The sequence below is a fragment of the Oncorhynchus keta genome, chromosome 25, assembly GCF_023373465.1.
Source record: "Oncorhynchus keta strain PuntledgeMale-10-30-2019 chromosome 25, Oket_V2, whole genome shotgun sequence".
Classification (NCBI taxonomy): domain Eukaryota; kingdom Metazoa; phylum Chordata; class Actinopteri; order Salmoniformes; family Salmonidae; genus Oncorhynchus; species Oncorhynchus keta.
Window position 1 is genome coordinate 5,733,508 of NC_068445.1, and position 23,752 is coordinate 5,757,259.

The 23,752-nt window shown below is 44.4% G+C and overlaps 1 protein-coding gene and 1 long non-coding RNA gene across 10 annotated transcripts in view; one reads left to right on the plus strand and one right to left on the minus strand.

The window, feature by feature from the left end:
• The window catches only part of LOC118358034 (myocyte-specific enhancer factor 2C-like), a 97,918-nt gene that overhangs the window by 16,045 nt on the left and 58,121 nt on the right, over nucleotides 1-23,752 (minus strand). For 4 of the 9 annotated variants that reach the window (XM_052478531.1, XM_052478532.1, XM_052478530.1 and 1 more), the window contains 4 exons: nucleotides 7,927-8,070; nucleotides 7,647-7,784; nucleotides 3,926-4,103; nucleotides 3,056-3,103 (listed from right to left, as the gene is read on the minus strand). In XM_052478531.1, coding sequence (XP_052334491.1) covers nucleotides 3,056-3,103; nucleotides 3,926-4,103; nucleotides 7,647-7,784; nucleotides 7,927-8,070 — 508 coding nt within the window. The remainder of the gene's footprint in view (nucleotides 1-3,055; nucleotides 3,104-3,925; nucleotides 4,104-7,646; nucleotides 7,785-7,926; nucleotides 8,071-23,752) is intronic. The other 5 variants (XM_052478534.1, XM_052478539.1, XM_052478538.1 and 2 more) reach the window with 5 other exon arrangements.
• Nucleotides 9,167-9,707, plus strand: LOC127911663 (uncharacterized). The gene is made up of 3 exons (XR_008078803.1): nucleotides 9,167-9,254; nucleotides 9,385-9,514; nucleotides 9,580-9,707. It is a non-coding gene; the product is annotated as an uncharacterized LOC127911663 (long non-coding RNA).

Genomic DNA, 23,752 nt, shown 5'->3' on the forward strand with positions numbered 1-23,752 from the left:
CACACACACACACACACACACACACACACACACACACACACACACACACACACACACACACACACACACACACACACACACACACACACACACACACACACACACACACACACACACAAGTCCCTGCCACACCGCTTTTACACCAAGGAGGTGACAACTCGACCTTCCAGTATCAAACTGTGTCATGTGTTGCTTATCAATCAAATCTGTCTAACAATGTTGGCACCCGTGGCATGAGTGGCACAAGGGGCTGTGTGTGGTGTTTCTCTAAGAACGAGGGACATTTGATAAGAAAATCAAACATCTGCAGCAAACACTAGGTCAAAACACTCACCACTGACAATTTGCTTTTCAAAGCAAAAGCGAACAAATAACCTCTGGAACAGCGGCCACCTCACACTGAGTCACACACAACCCAGAACATCATTAAAACCTATGACCGGCTTCACAGAACGCTTCCATCTGTGTCTCTCCCTGTTTCTCCCCCTGCACACATGAATGGCTGAATATTCATCATGGGGTTTTTCCCCCTGTAAGATTTAAGAGGGACTTTAATGGAATATTTTTTAGTTCCACATGAATCTCTCTCCATGGCGTGTTTTCACCGCGGCTGAGCGCACTGGGTCCTCACAGAGTGCCTCTATTCATTGCCGCGGTGACACAAAGGCTACATTTGAAGCACGCTCCGGAGCACGCTGCCGATGGAACACACACTACAACAAACGACTCTGTTGTGTGTGTGTGTGTGAGTGTGTGAGGGGCCAGACAGAGGGACCGGGCTCTGACCCCTACCAGGGAGCCCTGGGGACCAGACAGGGCTGCCCAGCTGTGCTCCCTTGACCCCCCCTAACCCTTACTGAGAAACTAACCCCCCAGACACAGTCTAATACTCTCCCCTCTCCTTCTGCTGTCTGTGCCCTATCTGTGAGGGCTTCTCCAATTGCCTATTAGCTGACTATAAGACAAACCGTTGAATATAATCTGTACAACAAATTGTGACCACATATGACCCCACAAACACACATGTAAATCCAATCAAACTCATGCAAATAAATGCAGACACACACAAACACATGGCCTGATTTACTTTCCACAGGAACATTATGGCATGGCGAGCCACGCCCATGTTAAATGTATTTTGCTCAAGACATATGACAGTAGATAGCCTATGAATGACTTAAAATATCCAAACAAAATGAGACGTGTGTGTTGTCAGGATAGAGGAAATAAACAGTGGTTAAAGGGTCGTATAATGCAGTGTGATGATGCTCGGCTCATTAAGACATAATGCGCACACACACACACACACACACACACACACACACACACACACACACACACACACACACACACACACACACACACACACACACACACACACACACACACACACACACACACACACATTACACATTATAGTGCCGTCAAAGCTCATCAATAAGCTAAGGACCCTGGGACTAAACACCTGGATCCTGGACTTCCTGACGGGCCGCCTCCAGGTGGTAAGGGTAGGTAACAACACATCCGCCATGCTGATCCTCAACACAGGGGCCCCTCAGGGGTGCGTGCTCAGCCCCCTCCTGTACTCCCTGTTCACTCAAGACTGCACGGCCAGGCACGACTCCAACACCATCATTACATTTGCCGATGACACAACAGTGGTAGGATTGATCACCGACAACAACGAGACAGCCTATAGGGAGGAGGTCAGAGACCTGGTCGTGTGGTGCCAGGTCAACTACCGCTCCCTCAATGTGATCAAGACAAAGGAGAAGATTGTGGACTACAGGAAAAGGAGGACCGAGCACGCCCCAATTCTCATTGACGGGGCTGCTGTGGAGCAGGTTGAGAGCTTCAAGTTCCTTGGTGTCCACATCACCAACAAACTAACATGGTCCAAGCACACCATGACAGTCGTGAAGCGGGCATAACAAAACCTATTCTCCCTCAGGAGACTGAAAAGATTTGGCATGGGTCCTCAGATCCTCAAAAGGTTCTACAGCTGCACCATCGAGGGCATCCTGACCGGTTGCATCACTGCCTGGTATGGCAACTGCTCAGCCTCTGACCGCAAGGCACTACAGAGGGTGGTGTGAACGGCCCAGTACATCACTGGGGCTAAGATTTCTGCCATCCAGGACTTCTGTACCAGGCGGTGTCAGAGGAAGGGCCAGAAAATTGTCAAAGACTCCAGCTAACCTAGTCATAGACTATTCTCTCTGCGACCAAACGGCAAGCGGTACCGGAGCACCAAGTCTAGGTCCAAGAGGCTTCGAAACAGCTTCTATCCCCAAGCCATAAGACTCCTGAACATCTAGTCAAATGGCAACCCAGACTATTCACATTGCCTGCCCCCCTCCTCTTGACACCACTGCCACTCTCTGTTGTCATCAATGCATTGTCACTTTAATTAACTCTACCTACATGTACTGTTCTTACTAACTCAACTAACCGGTGTCCCCACGCAGTGACTCTGTACCCCCCCTGTTTATATTGTTATTTTTTTACTGCTCCTCTTTAATTGATTGTTACCTTTATCTCTTATTCTTATCCGTATTTTTTTAAACTGCACTGTCGGTTCGGGGCTTGTAAGTAAGCATTTCACTGTAAGGTCTACTACACCTGTTGTATTCGCCGCATGTGACTAATACAATTTGATTTGATTTGATTTGACACACAGAAAGAGAGTGCAGAAGACAGAAGGACAAATAAAAGCATAGGTATAACACCTCTGATCCCTAAGATCCCTAAAACTCACATACACAGCACCTTCCCTTTTGTGATTGAATGTCTTCCTACCCACTCTAATATTATTTTCTTTCCTTTTTCCACTTGTTAGAGAATTGCTGAGCCGAGACCAGGATGTACCACGGACCCAGAACTGGACAAACATTCCCTAAGGAACTCCAAGACCATTAAAATCAACACGTCAAGGACAGGAACTCAATTTTAGTTTAGGTTGGTATTAGTCATGCGTTTTATGGTCTGGGTGGGAGAGTGGGTGCCCTGTGTGTGTGTTTATCTATGTGTGTGAGAAGGAGGATGCCATCCTTACCAGCACTGCTAACCGCACCAGTGGTGAGGTCAGCACCCATGAGGCCACCTGAAAGATGAAAGAGGGATGAGAGGAAAAGAGGAAAACATTAGAGGAGAGGCCTCCCTCCTTCACACCCACATCCCATCAGCTCCCTCCTCTTCTCTCGCCTTTCAGTGACAGTCTGTCTAAGTTACTTTAACCATCAGCCCCTTCTTCTTTTGTGCCAGGGCTGATGTGTGTGTGTGTTTGTGTGTGTGCGTGTCTGTGTGTGTGTGTGTGTGTGTGTGTGTGTGTGTGTGTGTGTGTGTGTGTGTGTGTGTGTGTGTGTGTGTGTGTGTGTGTGTGTGTGTAAACCCAAATGCCACAGCTTTCCAACAAACCACAAGTTCTAGTCAAACGGACGCTGCGAGTGGATACTGGACGATAGCGTCCCAAAAAAATGACACATTTGTATTTTTAAGTCGTGCGAGGTGGAGGAGTGGGAGGAGCGTGAGCGTGTGCGGTTAGTGTGGTGGCGGCAGCGCCAAAACTCATATTTACTTTGTGCCGGTGCGCGGTGCATCCAGACCTAATGACAGGGTGAGGGTGTGGGCAGCAGGCTACTGCCCAGAGGGACAAAATAGAGCCTTCAGACAACAATAACAAACCGACAGGCCTCATGTGCTTATGTCACCAGCAACTTAAAACCTATACATAGGGCCTGACATCCCCAGGACAGTGCCTCACAGTAAATGGAGGGGATTGCTGACTTGGTTTGAATGTAATATTGAGTCACCTTCCCTTAAATGAACTATCAGTCAGTAGAGCTGACCTTATTTCCTCTGTGCGTTCCCCTGAATGGTTATGGAGGGCTTCTCTTTAAAGAGTTTGTGTTTGTTTGTGTGTTACCTGCACTGGCAGGTCTGTGTGTGACACCGGGGGACATGCTGTTCCTCTGCATGTGGTGTGCCAGGGGCAGCAGGTTGTGGTTGCCTAGGGAACCTCCTGGGTGGCTGTAGATGAGACTGTTCTGGTTGCTAACGGGGATGGACACCGGCATCTCATAGTTGGAGGGGGCCACGCCCTGCTGAGAGAGAGAGAGAGAGAGACAAGAGGAAGAACGCATGATTAAACACAATAGAGACAAAACAAAAGAACACAACAATAGAATACACAGGCATAGAGATAACTGTTAAAGATTACAGTGGAAGAGAGAACCAAAAGAATCCAAAGGCTAAAGAAATATATCACAGCTCGAATGAAACCGTGAGCGAGAGAAAGAAAGCGATAAAAGGACATAGAAAGACCAGTCATACAAAAAAAGGGTCAGCGGCCAGATAATGTCACAACTGAAAGGGACTTTTACTTGTCACCCAGGAATGAGAGGAAACGATGTGCTTGTGCAATGTGGACTGTCTCCTCCCACAGTGGCATCTTTAAAGGGTCAGCCACCGTCTACAATGTGAATATACTCGTCTCTCTACCGCCCCATCGTTGACTCTCTTGTGCCTGTTTTCACCCTTTGATTAACATGGTGACCTCCTAACGTAGCCGACTTCCAGGGAAAAGCACAACAGCTTTTCACTGGCTGGTCATTGTTTCTCATTCCAATACACCGATCCTTTTGAAGCAGATAGGGAAGCTGATTTCGTCTACTACAAATGTACTCGTTCTGAATTTGCTCAATTTTGTGGAGCACGATGTTGGAAATCTATATATGATTTTGGTAAATGTACATTATATAAACACAATTCTCAGGTTTTTACTAAAATAGAGGTATGTCTCTGTCATGTCGAGATCAAGTGTTTTTTAAGTGGCAGGTAAGACTAGCAGCATGTGGATGAGGTTGGTTGGTAGCTAGGCCCCTAGGCCCCAAGCGACAGATTCGTCATGTTTATCGTGTCACTCCACCTTAGGGCTTAACCTTGGGAGTGCCCTGGAAGTGGTCGCTCCTGGATGTTAGCTTAAAGAAGTAGAAAATATAGCCCTAATTGTAGCCATGTGTCCCAGAGCGATGGAAGGGCTCATCAGTGAGAGCATCAGCCAGGGGAAATCGGATATGAGCTCTACCTCGTCTTCTTTTTCAATTTTCTCTCCCCTGTAACTTTTCCCTTTTAGCCACACAAATAGAATTTTGTGGGGTCCAAAAGCCTTGACTTTCACCTTGTCTTCATTGCCATCTCTCCCTCTCTCTCACACTCTTTTGGGGCTTTTGCTGGTTCGCCAGCAGTCTTGGGTGTCTGGTTGATTTCTTAAATTGCTCAAAAGTGAGCACCTCCTATTCTATTTCACGTTTTAATATTTTCATAGTGTGTGTGTGTGTGCGTGTGTGTGTGTGTGTGTGTGTGTGTGTGTGTGTGTGTGTGTGTGTGTGTGTGTGTGTGTGTGTGTGTGTGTGTGTGTGTGTGTGTGTGTGTGTGTGCGTACAGTGGGCCCCCTCTGCAAGCTGTCATTTCAGTGGTGCCATCCTTCCTGTTTTCACTCATCCTCCCCTGTGACCCAGAGGCCCTATGCTAGGCAGACGTCATGACCACATACTGAACTGCCACTTGTTGTGTGCAGACACCCTTACTGCCACTGCCCCCCCCCCCATCCAAACCCCAACCCTAACCCAACCTCACCCCGACCCGGCCTCTAACCACAACACCCCTCCACCCTCTCTACAGTACTCTGCCAGAGGTTACTGTTCCCTTTCGATGATCTACTGTGGAATCATCTCTTTCTCCATGGCTATAATGCTAACCATTCCAATATGGCCGTTTGTATGGAGAGCGGAGCACACTTGGCTTTGGTTGTTTGGGACTGACTAACTGCTAAGACCTTTATTTACTCTGTGCAGTTGAAGTTATGGTCGACACTGGTCCATCTCTACAGTCACAACTGAGGGATCATTGAATGACAGCGAGGTAATATATTGCTCCTGATTAGATGTGATTATCACCACCTTCATTATTACAACTGCACTCCTCGCCCTCCCCACTGTAAAATTTTTTTTTTTTTTTAAATGTTGTATCAAATAAATATTATTAAGTTACTGGTTCCACTGTCTTAAAAAAAAATTATAAACATTTTGGTCAAAGTGTTACCTGAACTTAAAAAAAAAATTGTTGGCCCAAACATGAGAAAACATAGTCAAAAATTATGTAAACTTAAAGTGATATGTTTGTTCAAGTTGTCTCATGTGTTCAATCAACTAGAAATGTATATTTGGGCATCTTACCTAAAAGAAAGGCAAAGTGCTTTTAACATACGTTTTCAACTTACGTATTTGACACACATGATTACATTATGCATGTTCCTTTATACATGTCCTCACCTGGGATTTGAACTCACAACTTCTTGGTTCACAGCATTCCAATATTCCTGCTACGCCTCCATCTCTGTGTCAATAACTGATTTCATCTGTATTGCTACACTTTGCTCTTCAAAGTAAATCTCGGCTCTGTTAAAAGTACACTCAAGGAAAACTATTTTATTTATCATAGTGTTTAAGGAGTAACATTAAAACAGAATAATATGCCATACAAACATTTGACAACTATCTAGAAAAAACAAAAATTGCTTAAATAAGTCAAAAACAAAGCAATGATGAGAGAATAACTGATAATTAACTGATAATTGACACAGACATGGTGGTGTGGCAGTAATGCCATGAAGAAGTAGTGTGTTCAAATCCCAGGTGCGACATGAACAATAATTACTGAACAAAAGAACATGCACAATGCAATTATGTATGTCCATGTGTGTCAAATACTGCATGTATGTTGAAAACATTGTATATTAAAAGCACTGTTTGTGTAACTAACTTTTTTTTTTTGAGGTAAGATGCCCAAATAATCATTTGTGGTTGAAAGAATGTATGAGACAAGTTGAGCAAACACGTAAGTTGACAGAATTTCTGCCAATGTTTTCTCAAGTTGGAGCCAGGTTTGGGCCAACAATTTTTTTGTTGTTTTGGGAACACTTTGACCAAAAGTTGAGTAAACAAAAGAAGTCTGGAACCAGTTACTTATTAGTAATGAGTTGAATCAACTCGACTTGTGGGTGTTTTTTTTTTTACAGTGAGGGAGGGCCTTCAATTTAATGTTTTATTCCCATTTAGGTAATGACGGCTACAGTAGGGTGTGAATTTGGGTATGTGTTTGTGTGTGCGCATGCGCACGTCTGCACAGGTGTGTGTGCCTATGTGCCTGTTGTTTTCGAGCCTTAGCATCTGTCCCTCTGTTGTTTCGGGTGACTGAGCTGTGTTATAGCGTGGGCGCAGGAGAAGAGGAACTGCATGCAAACCACACCACTCATGAGAGCCAGGCAAGGGATCATGGGTAAAAGGGTTAATGGTGTGATGTCACAAATGGAGCCAGAGGTTAAAGAGTGTGAGAGGCGAAGCGCGCACTATACTTGAACTAAACCACTAAGGTAACGACGCTTAGATGAGTTAGCTGCTATGAATACACGCATGTATAGGTGCTTCAAAGTATGAGAAAGTCTCATCTCTTGTTTTTTTTCAACCAGACGTGCAGTGCAGTGTCACACAATGCTGGGCTAATAGGGGGTTCATTTTGGATATGTGTTACTCAGCGTCCGCCATTTACCCAGCTGAGACTGCATGCTGTGTAAGTCCAGTACTTACAGGTATCTTATGAGTTTTGATCATATGATCAAACTCCTCGTTTATCTGTTTGTATTTCTCCTCAGTGCGCGGGGTGAGGGTGAGAGCAGACTCGAGCTCCGGGCTCTCGCCACCTTTGTTCTCCTTCTTGCTTAATGCCTGCCGGGTCCCACCAAAAAAAACCCATCATATGGACAGCAGACGCACGGTTGGAGGAAGGGAGAAAGAAAGAAAAGAAAGAGAGAGAGAGGGGGGAGAGAAGGGTGAGAAGAAGGCTCAGGGAGTGTCGGGCGGTACTTACACACAGTCTCTGTCTGCTGATCATCAGATCAATGTCCTCATTTATTTTCCTGTACTTGTCCTCAGACTCGGGGCTGTGGCCGACCGAGTCGTCTGCGTCGGGGTCGGGGCTGTCACAGCCGTTTAGACCCTTCTTTCTCAACGTCTGCAAACAGAGCAGTCGCACAACACAGTTGAAGGGTAGGGGAACAGGGCCCAGAGTAGAGCAGGGGAGAGGAAATGTGAATTACGCCCTTGTTAGAATGGATCCTGAGAATGGACTCAACTGACCGAAGGAATGAATGAGAATGAGAATTTTTTTTAAGTGTGTGTGTGCCTAATGTGTCACAGAGGTTAAAGTGGGTACTGACAGGCTAAATGGGATGTGGTCCTTGGTGTGGCATAAAGTGCTTTGACAGGATCTATTCCCATGTAAATGAGAACTTGTTCTCAACTTGCCTAGCTGGTTAAATAAAGGTGAAATAAATAAAAAATAAAATAAAATGTCCATCAATGTGGGATGGGATGGAGTGGGGTGGGGACACAGCGGTGTCCTTGTCAACAAGTTAACATGTAGCTAAACACTCAGAAGAACATAAATGATTTAATAGCATTCACTAACAATACATGAAATCCATACTCCTCTCTCAAATGAGGCGCCATGGGGACTATATACATTGTAATCACACAGAGACACAGTCAGCGATGAACATCGAAATAAAACATATTGCTGACATTGGCAGCTGAGGAGGCCGGAATGGGACTGTTATGGTTACAGATGTACGTGTGCATTGGGTTTGTGTGTGGCAGGTCTGTGGTAGTGTAAGAGCGTGTGTTTGACAGACTGTGTATACAGGCAGCAATCTCTCTCTTGGCCACCTGATGGCCACCTGATCCTGTTTCTGTGGCCACAGCACGCCCCCCTTCTCTCTCAATGCCACCGAAGGAGGAAAGGGAAGAGAAGAGCTGTCTCTCTATCCCACGTTAGACCAAGATATACAGTATCTCACTAAAGTGGTAGTGATACAATTATATCTAACATCATTTCTCTGCACGTGTTGTTTTTGTGTATCCACAGCACGTGTGTTTTAATGTGTGTGTTTAGGTATGTAAGCAACAAGCTCTCACAGTCTCACTGCAGGATTAGACGACGTTTATCCACATTTCTCCAAAACAACGCATTTCAAAGTTGCTCCAAACACCACATTTTGAAAGTTAAGGGTTAAGGTTTTAGATTAGATTAGATTAAAACACAATGTTTAGGCACTCATTCTGAATGGATAAGGTAAGAGTTAAGGTTTTAGATAGGGTTAAAACACAACGTTTAGGCACTCATTCTGAATGGATAAGGTAAGAGTTAAGGTTTTAGATAGGGTTAAAACACAACGTTTAGGCACTCATTCTGAATGCATAAGGTAAGAGTTAAGGTTTTAGATAGGGTTAAAACACAATGTTTAGGCACTCATTCTGAATGGATAAGGTAAGAGTTAAGGTTTTAGATAGGGTTAAAACACAACGTTTAGGCACTCATTCTGAATGGATAAGGTAAGAGTTAAGGTTTTAGATAGGGTTAAAACACAACGTTTAGGCACTCATTCTGAATGGATAAGGTAAGAGTTGAGGTTTTAGATAGGGTTAAAACACAATGTTTAGGCACTCATTCTGAATGGATAAGGTAAGAGTTAAGGTTTTAGATAGGGTTAAAACACAACGTTTAGGCACTCATTCTGAATGGATAAGGTAAGAGTTAAGGTTTTAGATAGGGTTAAAACACAACGTTTAGGCACTCATTCTGAATGGATAAGGTAAGAGTTAAGGTTTTAGATAGGGTTAAAACACAACGTTTAGGCACTCATTCTGAATGGATAAGGTAAGAGTTGAGGTTTTAGATAGGGTTAAAACACAACGTTTAGGCACTCATTCTGAATGGATAAAGTAAGAGTTAAGGTTTAGGATAGGGTTAAAACTAAAAAACTAAAAACACGCAACCTTCTGATCCAGGGTTTTGGATAGGGTTAAAACATTACATTCAGGCACTCATTCCGATTGGTTAAGGTAAGGGTTCAAGTTTGGGATAGGGTTAAAACACTTTTTAAGGGAAAAAAAACACATAATTTAGTCATAGACAATATAGCATTCATTTGTTATGTCTGTGTCCATATTGTCCATGAGTTTTGAGTAGATAGACCATATGGTTCAAGAAAATAGCCTAATTAATGGACAAAGAATCTAATCAGCAATGGCATTATTTTCAATTAACTCTGCAACTCTTCCAACTATTGACTTTATTCACAACTGCTGCCAGTTTGATGCCAAAACATTGACAACAAATACATGTTTATATAGTGAAATAAATACAGTTTGTAAAAACAAATCTATAAAGGAAATGTCATGCTGAAACACCAACGATAGTCACTAAGTTGATGGTTTATATTTCGGATAATGTTTTACAGCTTTGTTATTCTATATTTTATTTTTAAATCATCTTATTCAATTATTTCATATATTTTACATGTGATGATGCCACACAGAGGGCCAGAGATAATTACAGACTCCTGTGATCATCTGAAGTACCCAAAAAGGCCACGAGATGTCTTGTAATAGATTGCATGAAATTCTTGAAAGCTACCAAAATTCTGGTAGTTTACTGGTAAACTTCTAAAGTTCCCAGTAAAATACCCTCCCTTTGCAACCCTACTCTTGAGCGATCTGCATATGCTTGTGTGTTTGTTTATGTGTGTGTGTACATACACACACACACACACTGCAGTGTGGAGTGCAGAGATGTGTCCCCTATTGTGTCGATTAGATTTACAGTGAGTGAAGTAGTGAAATGAAAGGTGTAGCAACTGATAGTTAGTGCTTCCATCAAAGACCCACTTCCCTCCCCTCCCTCCCTTCCCCTCGCTCTCTCCTCCACAGAGGCCGGCTTTAATAAAAGGAGATTAGTCTACAGGAGGAGTATCACAGACCCGCTCCTGTCTGAGCAGACGACAGCGCTTCACGCTGCTTTCATCTGGGCTTCCCTATCACACCCACCACTGTAACTACATTATCTTTAATACAGCTTAGATTTGATGGTGATCATGTGTGTGTGTGTGTGTGTCTCTCAATGCTAGAGACAAATAGAGAGAGTGAGATAATGGGAGAGAGAGATGCTAAAATAAGTTAATCTCACCATTTTATTCCCCTCATTTGTGTGACACTCTGCTTGTCGTCGCAAGCAGAGAAGCGCACTACTGTAAATTGATAGAAGTGACTAAGAGTGAGCCGCCTGTTTCTAAAACAAATAACACTCCAGTCATCTTTGATGTCAGGAGAATAAAGCTATTTTTAAAGTGTGGTTTTAGTGAACTGAGGGCTTCGTTTGTGAGATCGCTGTTTGATGCCGGAGGCGTCTCGTGGTGAGGTAGCGTGTCAAGATTCACTAGCCTCTCTGTCCCTCTCTCTCTGTCTCTCTCTCTCTCTCTGTCTCTCTCTGTGTCTCTCTCTGTGTCTCTCTCTGTGTCTCTCTCTGTGTCTCTCTCTGTCCCTTTTTCAAATATTTGGGTACTTTGCTCTGGTACTACAAACTTGAGACCCATATGGCGTGACTGATATGGGGCAGTGGGCCTGTCTGGGGGTGTTGATGAGGTAGTGGGACGGAGGGTGGGAGTGTCATATGACTTTGAGGCATGTGGCCCTGGCTTAGCTTTCCACCGGGGCTCAGCAGTTTAAGGGTGCCATGCAAGGTCACTATGCCACTCATCCCAGACATGCCCACCTGTCAGGGACATCACACCTGTTGCCAAGTGCTGCCATCCAGCCTAGCAGCCAATCAGAGGCAATGCAGCCATGACATGGCCATAGAAGGCCTCTCTCTCTCTCTCTCTCTCTCTCTCTCTCTCTCTCTCTCTCTCTCTCTCTCTCTCTCTCTCTCTCTCTCTCTCTCTCTCTCTCTCTCTCTCTCTCTCTCTCTCTCTCTCTCTCTCTCTCTCTCTCTCTCTCTCTCTCTCTCTCTCTCTCTCTCTCTCTCTCTCTCTCTCTCTCTCTCTCTTTAGATCCACTGACATCATCTCAAAAGCGAGAAAATAAGTGGCCAGTGTATCAAAACGATAAATAAAAGTAAAAATATAAATTTTCCCGCTAAAGTAGTCATAGTCGATATAGAAAGAAAGATAAATACACCATGTCAAGAAATGGCAGGAAAATAAACAACTGTTCAGGGGATATGTAGATAATACAAACATAGTGATAAAACACCTCACTCACGTCAAATGCTCAAATCGACGCTGTTTTATTCCCACATATTTTCACTGACATCAAATGTTTCCCGTCTGTCTATCTAAAAATAATAATTGTGAGGGGAGAAAAATACCTCGGTACGAAGACCAAGATGCTGACATCTTAATAGTAGTTGGAGATAAAAGCTCCGTGATCCACAGTCCAAAGCTATATTGATGAGTGGAGATCAATCTAACAAAGCAGACAATAGGCTATCTTGGACACACTTTGAAGTGAGAGAAAGAGAGAGAGATGAGAAACAGAGGAAGCAAGACAGGAGGAAAAGAGGGATTGAGAGAGAGAGAGGGAGAGAGAGAGAGAGAGAGAGAGAGAGAGAGAGAGAGAGAGAGAGAGAGAGAGAGAGAGAGAGAGAGAGAGAGAGAGAGAGAGAGAGAGAGAGAGAGAGAGAGGAGTGATGGAGAAAGAAAGCAAGAACGCGAGAGAGGAAAGACTGCTCGGCTGCTTGGCTCTGTGTCTCTGTCCCAGTCTCTCCCTTTCTGGAGGCGTGCTCCTAATTAAACTCCTTCCTCATGATGTTCCCTCCTGGCTCGGCCTGTCAGGGGGCCTGTGTGCAGAAGGAGGAGTGTAGACACTGTGTCCTACATACCATACCCTCTTCATCTGTACCTTTCGCATCCACACCCCACCTCACACCCTAAGCTGAGAATATATGCTTTTTGAAGGTACATTACAAAACCACGAATGCCCGATGTCACAGGAAGGCCATAAAGATCATCAAGGACAGCAACCACCCGAGCCACTGCCTGTTCACCCCGCTATCATCCAGAAGGCGAGGTCAGTACAGGTGCATCAAAGCTGGGACCGAGAGACTGAAAAACAGCTTCTATCTCAAGGCCAACACACTTAAAGTGGCTGCTGCCAATACACTGACTCAACTCCAGCCACTTTAATAATGGGAATTGATGGGAAATGATGTAAAATATATCACTAGCCACTTTAAACAATGCTACCCAATATAATGTTTACATACCCTACATTATTCATCTCATATGTATACGTATATACTGTACTCTATATCATCTACTGCATCCTTATGTAATACATGTATCACTAGCCACTTTAACTATGCCACTTTGTTTACATACTCAAATCATATGTATATACTGCACTCAATACCATCTACTGTATCTTGCCTATGCCGCTCTGTACCATCACTCATTCATATATCTTTATGTACATATTCTTTATCCCCTTACACTTGTGTCTATAAGGTAGTAGTTTTGGAATTGTTAGCTAGATGACTTGTTGGTTATTACTGCATTGTCGGAATTAGAAGCACAAGCATTTCGCTACACTCGCACTAACATCTGCTAACCATGTGTATGTGACAAATACAATTTGATTTGATTTGAATGCAATGCACACTTGTGTAATGCATAATAATATTTCTTGGAACATGCTATTTTGTAATCAGGGTGATTTTGGGTGGGTATTTCAAGGGGTATACTACAGGTTATTTTGGTTTCTAGTTTTACGCAGCGTGAGGGACAGCTGACGCTAGAGCCCATGCCATACCAGGGTTCGGCTGTTGGGAACTCTGCCACCCAGACCATCTCTCTCTCTCTCGTTTGCTTGTTGGAGACAACATTTGCCCAGGTGGGGGCTTTGGCTCGTATTTTGGGAGTGTTAACTGGTGATCATTCCAGTGGCCGCATCCCTGGGTTATCTTGGCAGTGGGGTATGACGGCTAAGGCGTACATTCAATAATGTGTTTATGACCAATGGTGACAGATGGGGGGATGATGTTTCGCAAGGTCCTCAAGACCAACGACATTAACTGCATAGATTTTGGGTGAGAGCAGAGCATACAAAATGAAGGACAATGACTATGGCCTTATCTAATAAAGATCAGTGAAAACCGAAAGAACGATACTTTTCTTTCTAAATAAAGTACATTCGGAAAGTGTTTGCCTGATTCTAAAATCGATTAAATAAATCATTTTCCTCATCAATCTACACACAATACCCCATAATGACAAAGTGCAAACAGGGTTTTAGAAATGCTTTCAAATGTATTACAAATAAATACAGAAATACCTTATTTACATAAGTATTTAGACCCTTTACTATGAGACTCGAAATTGAGCGCAGGTGCATCCTGTTTCATTTGATCATCTTTGAGATGTCTCTACAACTTGATTGGAGCCCACCTGTGGTAAATTCAAATGGTTAGACATGATTTGGAGAAGGCACACACCTGTCTATATAAGGTCCCACAGTTGACAGTGCATGTCAGAGTAAAAACCAAGTCATAAAGTCAAAGGAATTGTCCGTGGAGCTCCGAGACAGGATTGTGTCGCACGGCCAAACAGAGCAATCGGGGGAGAGGGGACTTGGTCAGGGAAGTGACCAAGAACCCGATGGTCACTCTGACAGAGCTCCAGAGCTCATCTGTGGAGATGGGAGAACCTTCCAGAGGAACAACCATCTCTGCAACACTCAACCAATCAGGCCACTCAACCAAAATAACCTAAATGACTCTGACCATGAGAAACAATATTTTTTTTGGTCTGATGAAACCAAGATTGAACTCTTTGGCCTGAATGCCAAGCGTCAGGTCTCGGGGAAACCTGTCACCATCCCTATGGTGAAGCATGGTGGTGGCAACATCATGCTGTGGGGATGTTTTTCAGCTGCTCGAGGGAAAGATGAACGGAGCAGTCCAGAGATCCTTGAAAAAAACCTGCCCCAGAGCGCTCAGGACTGCAGACTGGGTTGAAAGTTCACCTTCCAATAGGACAATGACCCTAAGCGAACAGCCAAGACAACGCAGGAGTGGCTTCAAGACAAGTTTCAATGTCGTTGAGTGGCCCAGCCAGAGCCTTGACTTGAACCTGATCAAACATCTCTGGAGAGACCTGAAAATAGCTGTGCAGCAACGTTCCCCATCCAACCTGGCAGAGCTTGAGAGGATCTGCAGACAAGAACGGGAGAAACTCCCCAAATACAGGTGTACCAAGCTTGTAGCGTCCTACCCAAGAAGATTTGAGGCTGTACTTGCTGCCAAAGGTGCTTCAACAAAGTACTGAGTAAAGGGTCTGAATAGTTATTTAAATGTGATACTTCAGTTATTATTATGATTTTTTGCGCAAAAATTTCTAAAAACCTGCTTTTGCGTTGTTGTTATGGAGTTTTGTGTGAACATTGATGAGAGGAAAAAAGTAAAGGAGTCTGAATACTTTCCGAATGCACTGTATGTCTTCTTCTACTTTTGTGGTCAAATTCAGCACTTGCTGGTGGAAAAACACTTGGCCAAATAAGCACATTAAAGGGTTTTAATAACAGGGTAACTTGTGGTTAATCATGTTTGGTGTGTGGAAGAAAGGGAAAATCACGAGGGATTGTTGTGTGAGATAAACAACTTCTTACTGGTCACGTTTCTGACTGAGCCTAGAGAGTGTCATTGTCTGGGTCTAATATGGTGCGTACACACACGCACGCACGCACGCACGCACGCACGCACGCACGCACGCACGCACGCACGCACGCACGCACACACACACACACACACACACACACACACACACACACACACACACACACACACACACACACACACACACACACACACACACACCATCATACCAGTGTGTGGCAACCTCTCATCCATGTGTGCAAAAGGGTGTGGGGTGAGGCCACAGGGCGGAGAACAGAGCTCCCTCACCATTACAAAGTACCATGCTCAATTTCACCCGAGCAGATTGGTGAGAGCAGCCCATTGTGAATGACTAGGAGCTATGGGGAGAAACAATGTCCTTTCCCATCACAGCTAACAAGATAGCAGGGGCCCACTGTGGATTCATGCCCCATCGTCATGTTACCGCACTCTAAGCACATTCACAGATGCCTTGTTGGTGGCAGCCAGCGGTGGGATACAGCAATAGAGTGCTCGGACTGCTCGCTCCTCCTCTCTCTATTTCTCTCTTCTCTCTCTATTCCTCTCTCTCTCTCTCTCTCAGCCACTTGTGCAAGTGGGGGAACATCAGAGGGATCAGCCTGGCTTAGCTTATTGGAAGCAGATGGCAGACCAAAGACAGGAAGGCCACAGTTTCATGAAGCGTGGTCTGAACATGCCAGTACCATGTAGAGAGAGAGGAAATGCCCAGAGATAGGTGGTGTGTGTGTGTGTGTGTGTGTGTGTGTGTGTGTGTGTGTGTGTGTGTGTGTGTGTGCGTGCGCATCTGCGTGTGCATGTGTGGCAATCTATAGGACCCCGAATTCAGAATACTTTTTGGTTATAATTTGTGAATCCCACTGCAATGGGGTTGAGGCGACGTTTAAAAAATGAATAAATGCATCAATGACTTCTCAGTGATTTGGCTGCTTTGAAGCCCCCTGGTCCTGGTATTCTGGAACACTATAATCAGGAATCAAAGGCTAGCAGTTAGAATCCGTTTGGTAATATCGCTCTCCAAAGTGTGCAATTACAGCTGTCTGGGATCACCATACTGGAGGATGAGTTAAACGAAAAGCAGAATGCGAAATGGACAGAGTGTGTTTTCATGCGTGTCCTCATTTCCATCCCATTCAAACTGGGAAAGGGGACATGGATGTGGTGCTTCTGGTGGAGTAGTCATGGAGTCCAAAGAGAAACCGGAGTGTTTCAGAGACAAGTCTCAGCCACTGTACAAGAGGACTGTGCTGTCCATAAAGAAGAAGCACTCGCGGCCCAAATCATGTCAATATCAGACTGTATCAGACTGTTAGCAGAAGCAGCATCCTCAGTCAGGAGGACAGTGTGACCATTCACAGTGAATCACTCATAATGAGCCAGCCACTATAAAGGCACAATGCCAGCACAGTGAAGAAGGATAAAGAGGACACTTGTACCCTGATCTCTAATGTCCTCCCCTCCTAGCCCCCAGTGTTTAAAAAAAAACTCTGCAGGGGACACCAAGAACATGTGTTTGACCAGTAACGCTAGGAGAATAACTGTACTTACTGTAGCCCCCCTGGCTACATAAGGGCTGGTCATAAAAGATTGGTTCTGGCTGTAATGAGTGAGTCTACTCCCTGTCGTCTTGATCCCCACCCCGTCCGTCCCCTCGGTGGCCCACCAATCTTCAGTTATCGTCTTTTGTCTCTGTGTCGCTTATCGCTTGGTGCCACAACAGGAAAGAGGCCTGGAGGCCCTGAGTAACAATGACCAGCCGTTTGACCTCCGCGCTGTGACCTTGAGTTTCCACACCCTCCCTGCCTCCCTCCCTCCTTGTCCACAGCCACCATGGGAGGGGCATGGCAGGAAACACCAGCTATAAGAATAGATATTCAATATTCAAAGTTTTCCACAAATAGTTTCAAAGAATAAGGCATCATTTCATCTTAATGCCTGGCGTGAAGTGTTTTTGGGCTGTGTAGTGAAAGAGCCTGCGCTTGGCAGCGTGGCCTCAGAAGTGGCCTGCCACTGCACTACTACACCATACCACAGGGACAAAATATTGACACATTTCAAAAGGTCTATTTTAAAAGGCCTTTTTGTTGTCGTGAGTACCTCAGACTTCCGCTTGTATGGTCCTTAGAATGTTTGCAATGATCAAAACGCTACTTGTAGTTCCTAGTCAGGAGTTCTGCTTTTCTGGACTGGCTGTCTGTCTGTCTGTCTGATGTGGAACAAAATGCTGAGCTAAGGACTGTAATCAGCATGCGCACACCGCCATGTTGTCTTGTGCTTCTCCCAAAAGAGGAATCTAAAAGCAAGCAAGACTTTTATTGTTGTCTTGTGTGTGTCCCCTCACAGTCCCTGCCATTCCATAAGACGTTGTTAAATCTCTCTTTTTTTTAAAGGTAATTTTGCAGTTTGCTTGAGCAATTGGAGATGGAAGGGAGCTCCATGCGATCATGGCTCTGTACAATACCGTGCGCTGCCGTGAACTCATGGTGAGGAGAGGTTTTAGCTTATCTTTAGCATGCAGGCCTCATTATGGTTCCACCAGACAGGTTACCTTGGCCGTGGGGGTGGGTGACATCTCTCAGATTTGTAACTCCTGCTAGGGGTGATTACCTGCCAATTAACTTGTGTGAAAACGACTTGACATTTTCAAGCCCCAATGGAGGTGAAGCTGCCGTTAAAGTTCCCTTCTCAACCCTTGTGACAAATGTCATTAAGCCTTACTCCCAACAGGACTTTAACTACCCCTTGAACATTTGACTACCTGCAACCTGATGAACAAATAATAGAGATTTGTCTACGTGTGACATAATGCGGCAGCCTAGCGGTTATAGTGTTGGGCCGGTAACTGAAAGGCTGCTAGTTCAAATCCTTGAGATGACTAGGTGAAACATCTGCCAATGTGCCCTTGAACATGACACTTACTTGCTCTGGATAAGAGTGTCTACTAAATGACTCAAACGTCTGATGCATAGGAGTGTGTGTGTTATTTTCAGTCTGTACGGGTTGAAACAAGGCTGCTCATAAAAGCATGATAAACTGCAAGGAAGCTGTGCCTTTCATTTCTCTGAGAGGAGAAGAAAAATACAGGGAGTCTTAAAGAGAGAAAGAAAAAAGCTGTGAATGAAATCCTTTATCCCGAGGATCAAATGTCTATTGGCACCACTGGGTCTCTGACCACCCGGGTCATGTGCATGTGGTCTCTGGAGGCAAGTGTTCACTGTCATGAGAGAGGGAGACTGAATGAACAACCTGGCGCTTTGCGCACACACACACACACACACACAGCTATTCCATGCCTATTCTTCTCCACTCTCATTTCCAGCCCCGCCAACCAAGCACTATATTTAGCTCCGCCACAATCTATTTTTAGACCACTACCGGTTTTTGAGGCATTTATTGGGGAAAAGAATGACAAAAATAGAGAGGGAGGGAGAAGGGAGAGGAGTGGGGGCTCCCAGTTTGGACATCTGAAACATACACATTTTAATGTGGCACTGCTTGAACTCCGCAGCTGTTTATAATCGCAGGGAAGTGCGAGGAAAACACAGACTGGAGTGGGGGGGAAAGAGAGAGAAAAAAACATACGCAAATGCTCTTGGGACAGGGGGTTTAGGGAGGGCTGACTGGAAGACTACAAAGAAATGCCTCAAAGTTGGTGGAATTCATGACGCGAAACCCTGGGAAGATGTTTCACAAGCATGTAATATGTGGCAGATAAAGATGAAATGGCATGCCAGTCTTTGTTTTGACCTATCCCTATGCCGTTAGCATGCCAAGGTCAGAAGGTTAATTGACTTAGGCAGTCTAAGCAGCTTCCGTCCTTTAATCCTCAACTCAGGTTGAAAAACAAGCAGCGTGGCTGATCTATCCACAGCCTCTTGCTGTCTGTCTGTCTGTCTGTCTGTCTGTCTGTCAAATCAAATCAAATCAAATCAAATCAAATCAAATTTATTTATATAGCCCTTCGTACATCAGCTGATATCTCAAAGTGCTGTACAGAAACCCAGCCTAAAACCCCAAACAGCAAACAATGCAGGTGTAAAAGCACGGTGGCTAGGAAAAACTCCCTAGAAAGGCCAAAACCTAGTCTGTCTGTCTGTCTAGTCTGTCTGTCTGTCTGTCTGTCTGTCTGTCTGTCTGTCTGTCTGTCTGTCTGTCTGTCTGTCTGTCTGTCTGTCTGTCTGTCTGTCTGTCTGTCTGTCTGTCTGTCTGTCTGTCTGCCTGCCTGCCTGCCTGCCTGCCTGCCTGCCTGCCTGCCTGCCTGCCTGTCTGTCTGTCTGTCTGTCTGTCTGTCTGTCTGTCTGAGCACCTCAAACACAAGCCCAACATCAACCTGGACAACTGTAAGACAGAGTATCATAACTTCCTTATTTCTCCTGGACGTTGATATGTGTAGAAATGGGGGAGGTAAATTAGTGCAGGCATTTAAACTGGAGGAGTTTACAGCAACTGGAGGAGTTGACAGCAGGGCTCTTTGTTAGGCAGAAGAAGCAGTCATTGAGCAGCAATCCACAGAGAAAACCCCTTAAGGCCAATGTTCTCTCTGCTGTTTAGAATCCAAATAAGTACATAGAATAGCACACATGCTTGAAAATATTTTCACAAGAAATAAGGCAAGAGCACACTGGCACTTTGAAAGGGATATCACATGCTCGGAGTCTGTTGACGTGCAAGAACACGATGGAGAAAAAATGCTTTAATTAAGTCGTAAGGAAAAGTTTGGAGGCAAATTAGACTGAACGCAGATAATTAGTCTCCCTGGTATTTATAAATGTGGGAGAAAAAAAAAATCACGTTTCTTTGCCAAATTAAATGTTGTGCGAGGCATATAATAAATGTGTGTGGATGTTGGTACATTTCTCTTTTTCTCTCTCACGCTCATGCCCTCCCACCTCCATTCTCTCCTGCTCTCTTCTCTCCTCCCTCCCTCCGATGGACTGACGCTGGGCTGCAGTCACACCTGTGCTTCTCCTCACACGTCTCGGCACACGGGCGAAACATACGCCAGCGAAACATCGTGAGTGAGCTTTACTGAATCTCATTAGCCAAGCAGGTAGTCATTAACAGAATGACCTTTGGAAATAATTACCAGCCTGCCTCCCTCCCTCCTCTCACCATCCCTCTGCTCCCCCTCCCCCTCTCATTCAGAAGTTCCCACTAGGTGAGGATAGAGAGTGAGAGAGAGAGAGAGATAAAGGAGAGGGGAGAGGGAGGGAGGGTGGTCAGGCAGGTTCTCGCTGCTGCTCTTTAAGATTAAAGGGTGAAGTGAACTCTCAGACGAGGTTAATCTGGGGTGGAATGGGATTGGCCACTTGCCCTCCTCCTCTCCCTCCTCTCCTGGCTGAGGACTGTGCCACATGCCTGTGTGGCGCCCCATGTGAAGCCGTGGCCACTGCTTCGGCGCGTGGGGCACTAAACTAGGCTGAGGTTATGACCATTATCACGGCCACACCTCCTACTATCCCCTATCAAGCCAAACCCCACCCTCCCCGCAAAGGCTGGTACTCAATCTACACCCTCCAGCGCCATCTGAAACGTGTGCTCTTTGTTTCACAGAGGAAAAACAAACACGTGGAATGGGGATTTGGCAGAGGCTGCACAGAGAGTGTGTCGTCGGACTGGGGCTGTTCGATTGCACTGAGCGCCAGCCACATTTGGCTTGGCTCTGTCTACCCACTAGAAGTAAAAGGTCTTTCATGTGCACTGGCAATTACGAATCCCCATATTCATGTCATAAATCTCCAATGAGAACTCGGAGAAGACTCTTGGTGAGAAGGTATAAAAAAGGAAAGGATAGATCCATTCTCCTGTCATTTCCCAACACGGCTTCCCATTTCTCCACTAATGCTGCTCACATGTCCAGGAAACCGCCCTGGCAGCTGGAGAGTATAGGAAATCTATCTGTGTGTTGGAGCTTTTCATCTGGAGCCAGTGGCAAACTGCACTATAGACCTGCCAAGAGGAGACTCAGAGGGCCGTTCGGACAACAACACAACCAGATAGCCTAGCTGTGTGTACACTACGCGTGTTTTTTTTTTTTAAACATTGATTAAATGAATGAATTCAATAAATTAAATATTAATGTCTTTAACTTTAATTATGTGGACCTTCCCAACTTTTGTCTAGCATCTGATGCTCTCATGTAGGACTATTTAAATGAGAATCTAAAGAGATAGTTTAAGAATACTAGAGTCCACCTAAATCCTTCAATGGAGGCAACTACAAAATACTCAGAAACAGATGGGCCTATCATGTTCCAATTGAACATCCATTTTATTATGGATTGGATCATAAATCTCTTGTTACCCTAGCTGCTGTGCTCCAATCACATTAATTGGCAGGGAGCTGGTTTCCCTTGCTTAGACTTTGGTGGCCATCTTGATTCAATTTTCCGCAGTGCTTGTTCATGATATTACAGTTTGAAAGAGTTTTTCTCTCCCTCCAATCGATGGTGTCAAAAAGGTTAAAAACGCAGAACGTCGCTGAGAACAACATTGGTATCTTGGTCTCTTTGTTTGTACATATATTTGTGGTGGTGTCATCCTCAGCTGAGACAGTTTTCCCTAAGTGAGTCATCGAGCCCATTCACAACCTCCTTCTCTATCTCCCTCTACACTTTCTTTCCCTTTTCCCTTCCTCTCTCTTCTCTCTCCCTCTTCTGTCTATTTCAATCTTCTCCCTCGTGGATTAGCATCAGGCACATGCAAAGATAGGGCACTACTTGTGTAGAGCACATGTCCCTTTGTACTTCCAGTCTCAAAAGTGCCCTTTTCGGTGGTGGTATATATTTTTTTTTTTGGGGGGTTGTAAATAATCTCAGCCTTTGTGGGATCAAGGGATCAAGTGAGTCAGACTTTACCTTGATCTTCAGTAAGGCAATTGTACATCATAGACATCAAATACCTTAAATTAAAGTTAGGAATGTGTACCTGGGATTGTATCATTCTCTGCGACCTGACTTCAGGCGAGTCAACTCCCTCTGCTGGAATCAGAGTTTTCAGAAGCAATTTGATCAAATAGATGGCCCGCTGAGGCAAATTGGTTGTTAAAAGCACCACAGATGTCCATCTTATCTGTTATGGGACCAGAGGCTGTCATAATCTGCTGGGGTAATGAGGGGTTGGAGTTTTTTTTTTTTTATAGAGATTTGACTATCTTCCAGAAGATTCCCACCATTCTCAGATACACAGTTCAAGAAGGATACCATTTTTGCCTTTCTAACCAGGGATAGACATCTATTTCTCAAGCACCCGAAGGACTACCAGTCAGACGTAGAATTTGTCGGCCTTAGCCCAAATTTGAGCAAAATTTCTCTCTGAAGATTATGTGATATTTCTTGCGTGAACCGGGGATTAGCTCTATCCCTTGCCCTTTGTTTTTTTTTAACAGAGCATCTGTAATAGAGTTGACCAAAAAAGTAAAACAATTTAGGGCCTGATCCAAGTCAATGATATCTGACACAACCCCCTTTCACACAATCCCAGATCAGACAAGAATAGTATCTCATTGAAATGTCTATACTTTCTCTTTCTTTAATAATGTGATGGTGAGATTTAGGTAGCTTTGCATCTCTTATGCAGGCAATGGGACAATGGTCACTCAACTCATGAGCAAAAATTCCATTGGCTGTATACTTACAGGAGTATTTGTCAAAATATATCTAATATTGTAGAATTGTCAGGGTGTTCAAAGTTGGGCCGAGTTGGTTCAGTTATCAACTGAGCTAGATTTAGCGTAATGCAGATATCTTTCAGCCTATCAGAAGCTGGCATCAACCAATCCAGATTAAGATCACCCAAAAGTAATAGTTCAGATTTAGCATAGTTAGATAGCAAGTCAGACAATTGGCTAAGGGCACATGTTGAGGCAGAGGGAGGGCGATAAATTCCCACTGGCGTAAGTTGGGAATTATTATAATGTATTACATATATTTTTTTTTATAGAGGGTAGATGAGTTTGAATATTGCAGATAGATTGTGGCTTCTATCAATTTAATTGTCTGCATCATTTCCAAAACCCCATATCATTTTAAAATTAAATATATATATATTATTTTAAATATATATTGTAAAAATATATTTTTCTTTATTATTTTCCACTAACCCTACCACCCCTCCCCTAATTGGAGTTGGGCATTATTACCACGGCCCACATTTAGGACTTGATAAACAAA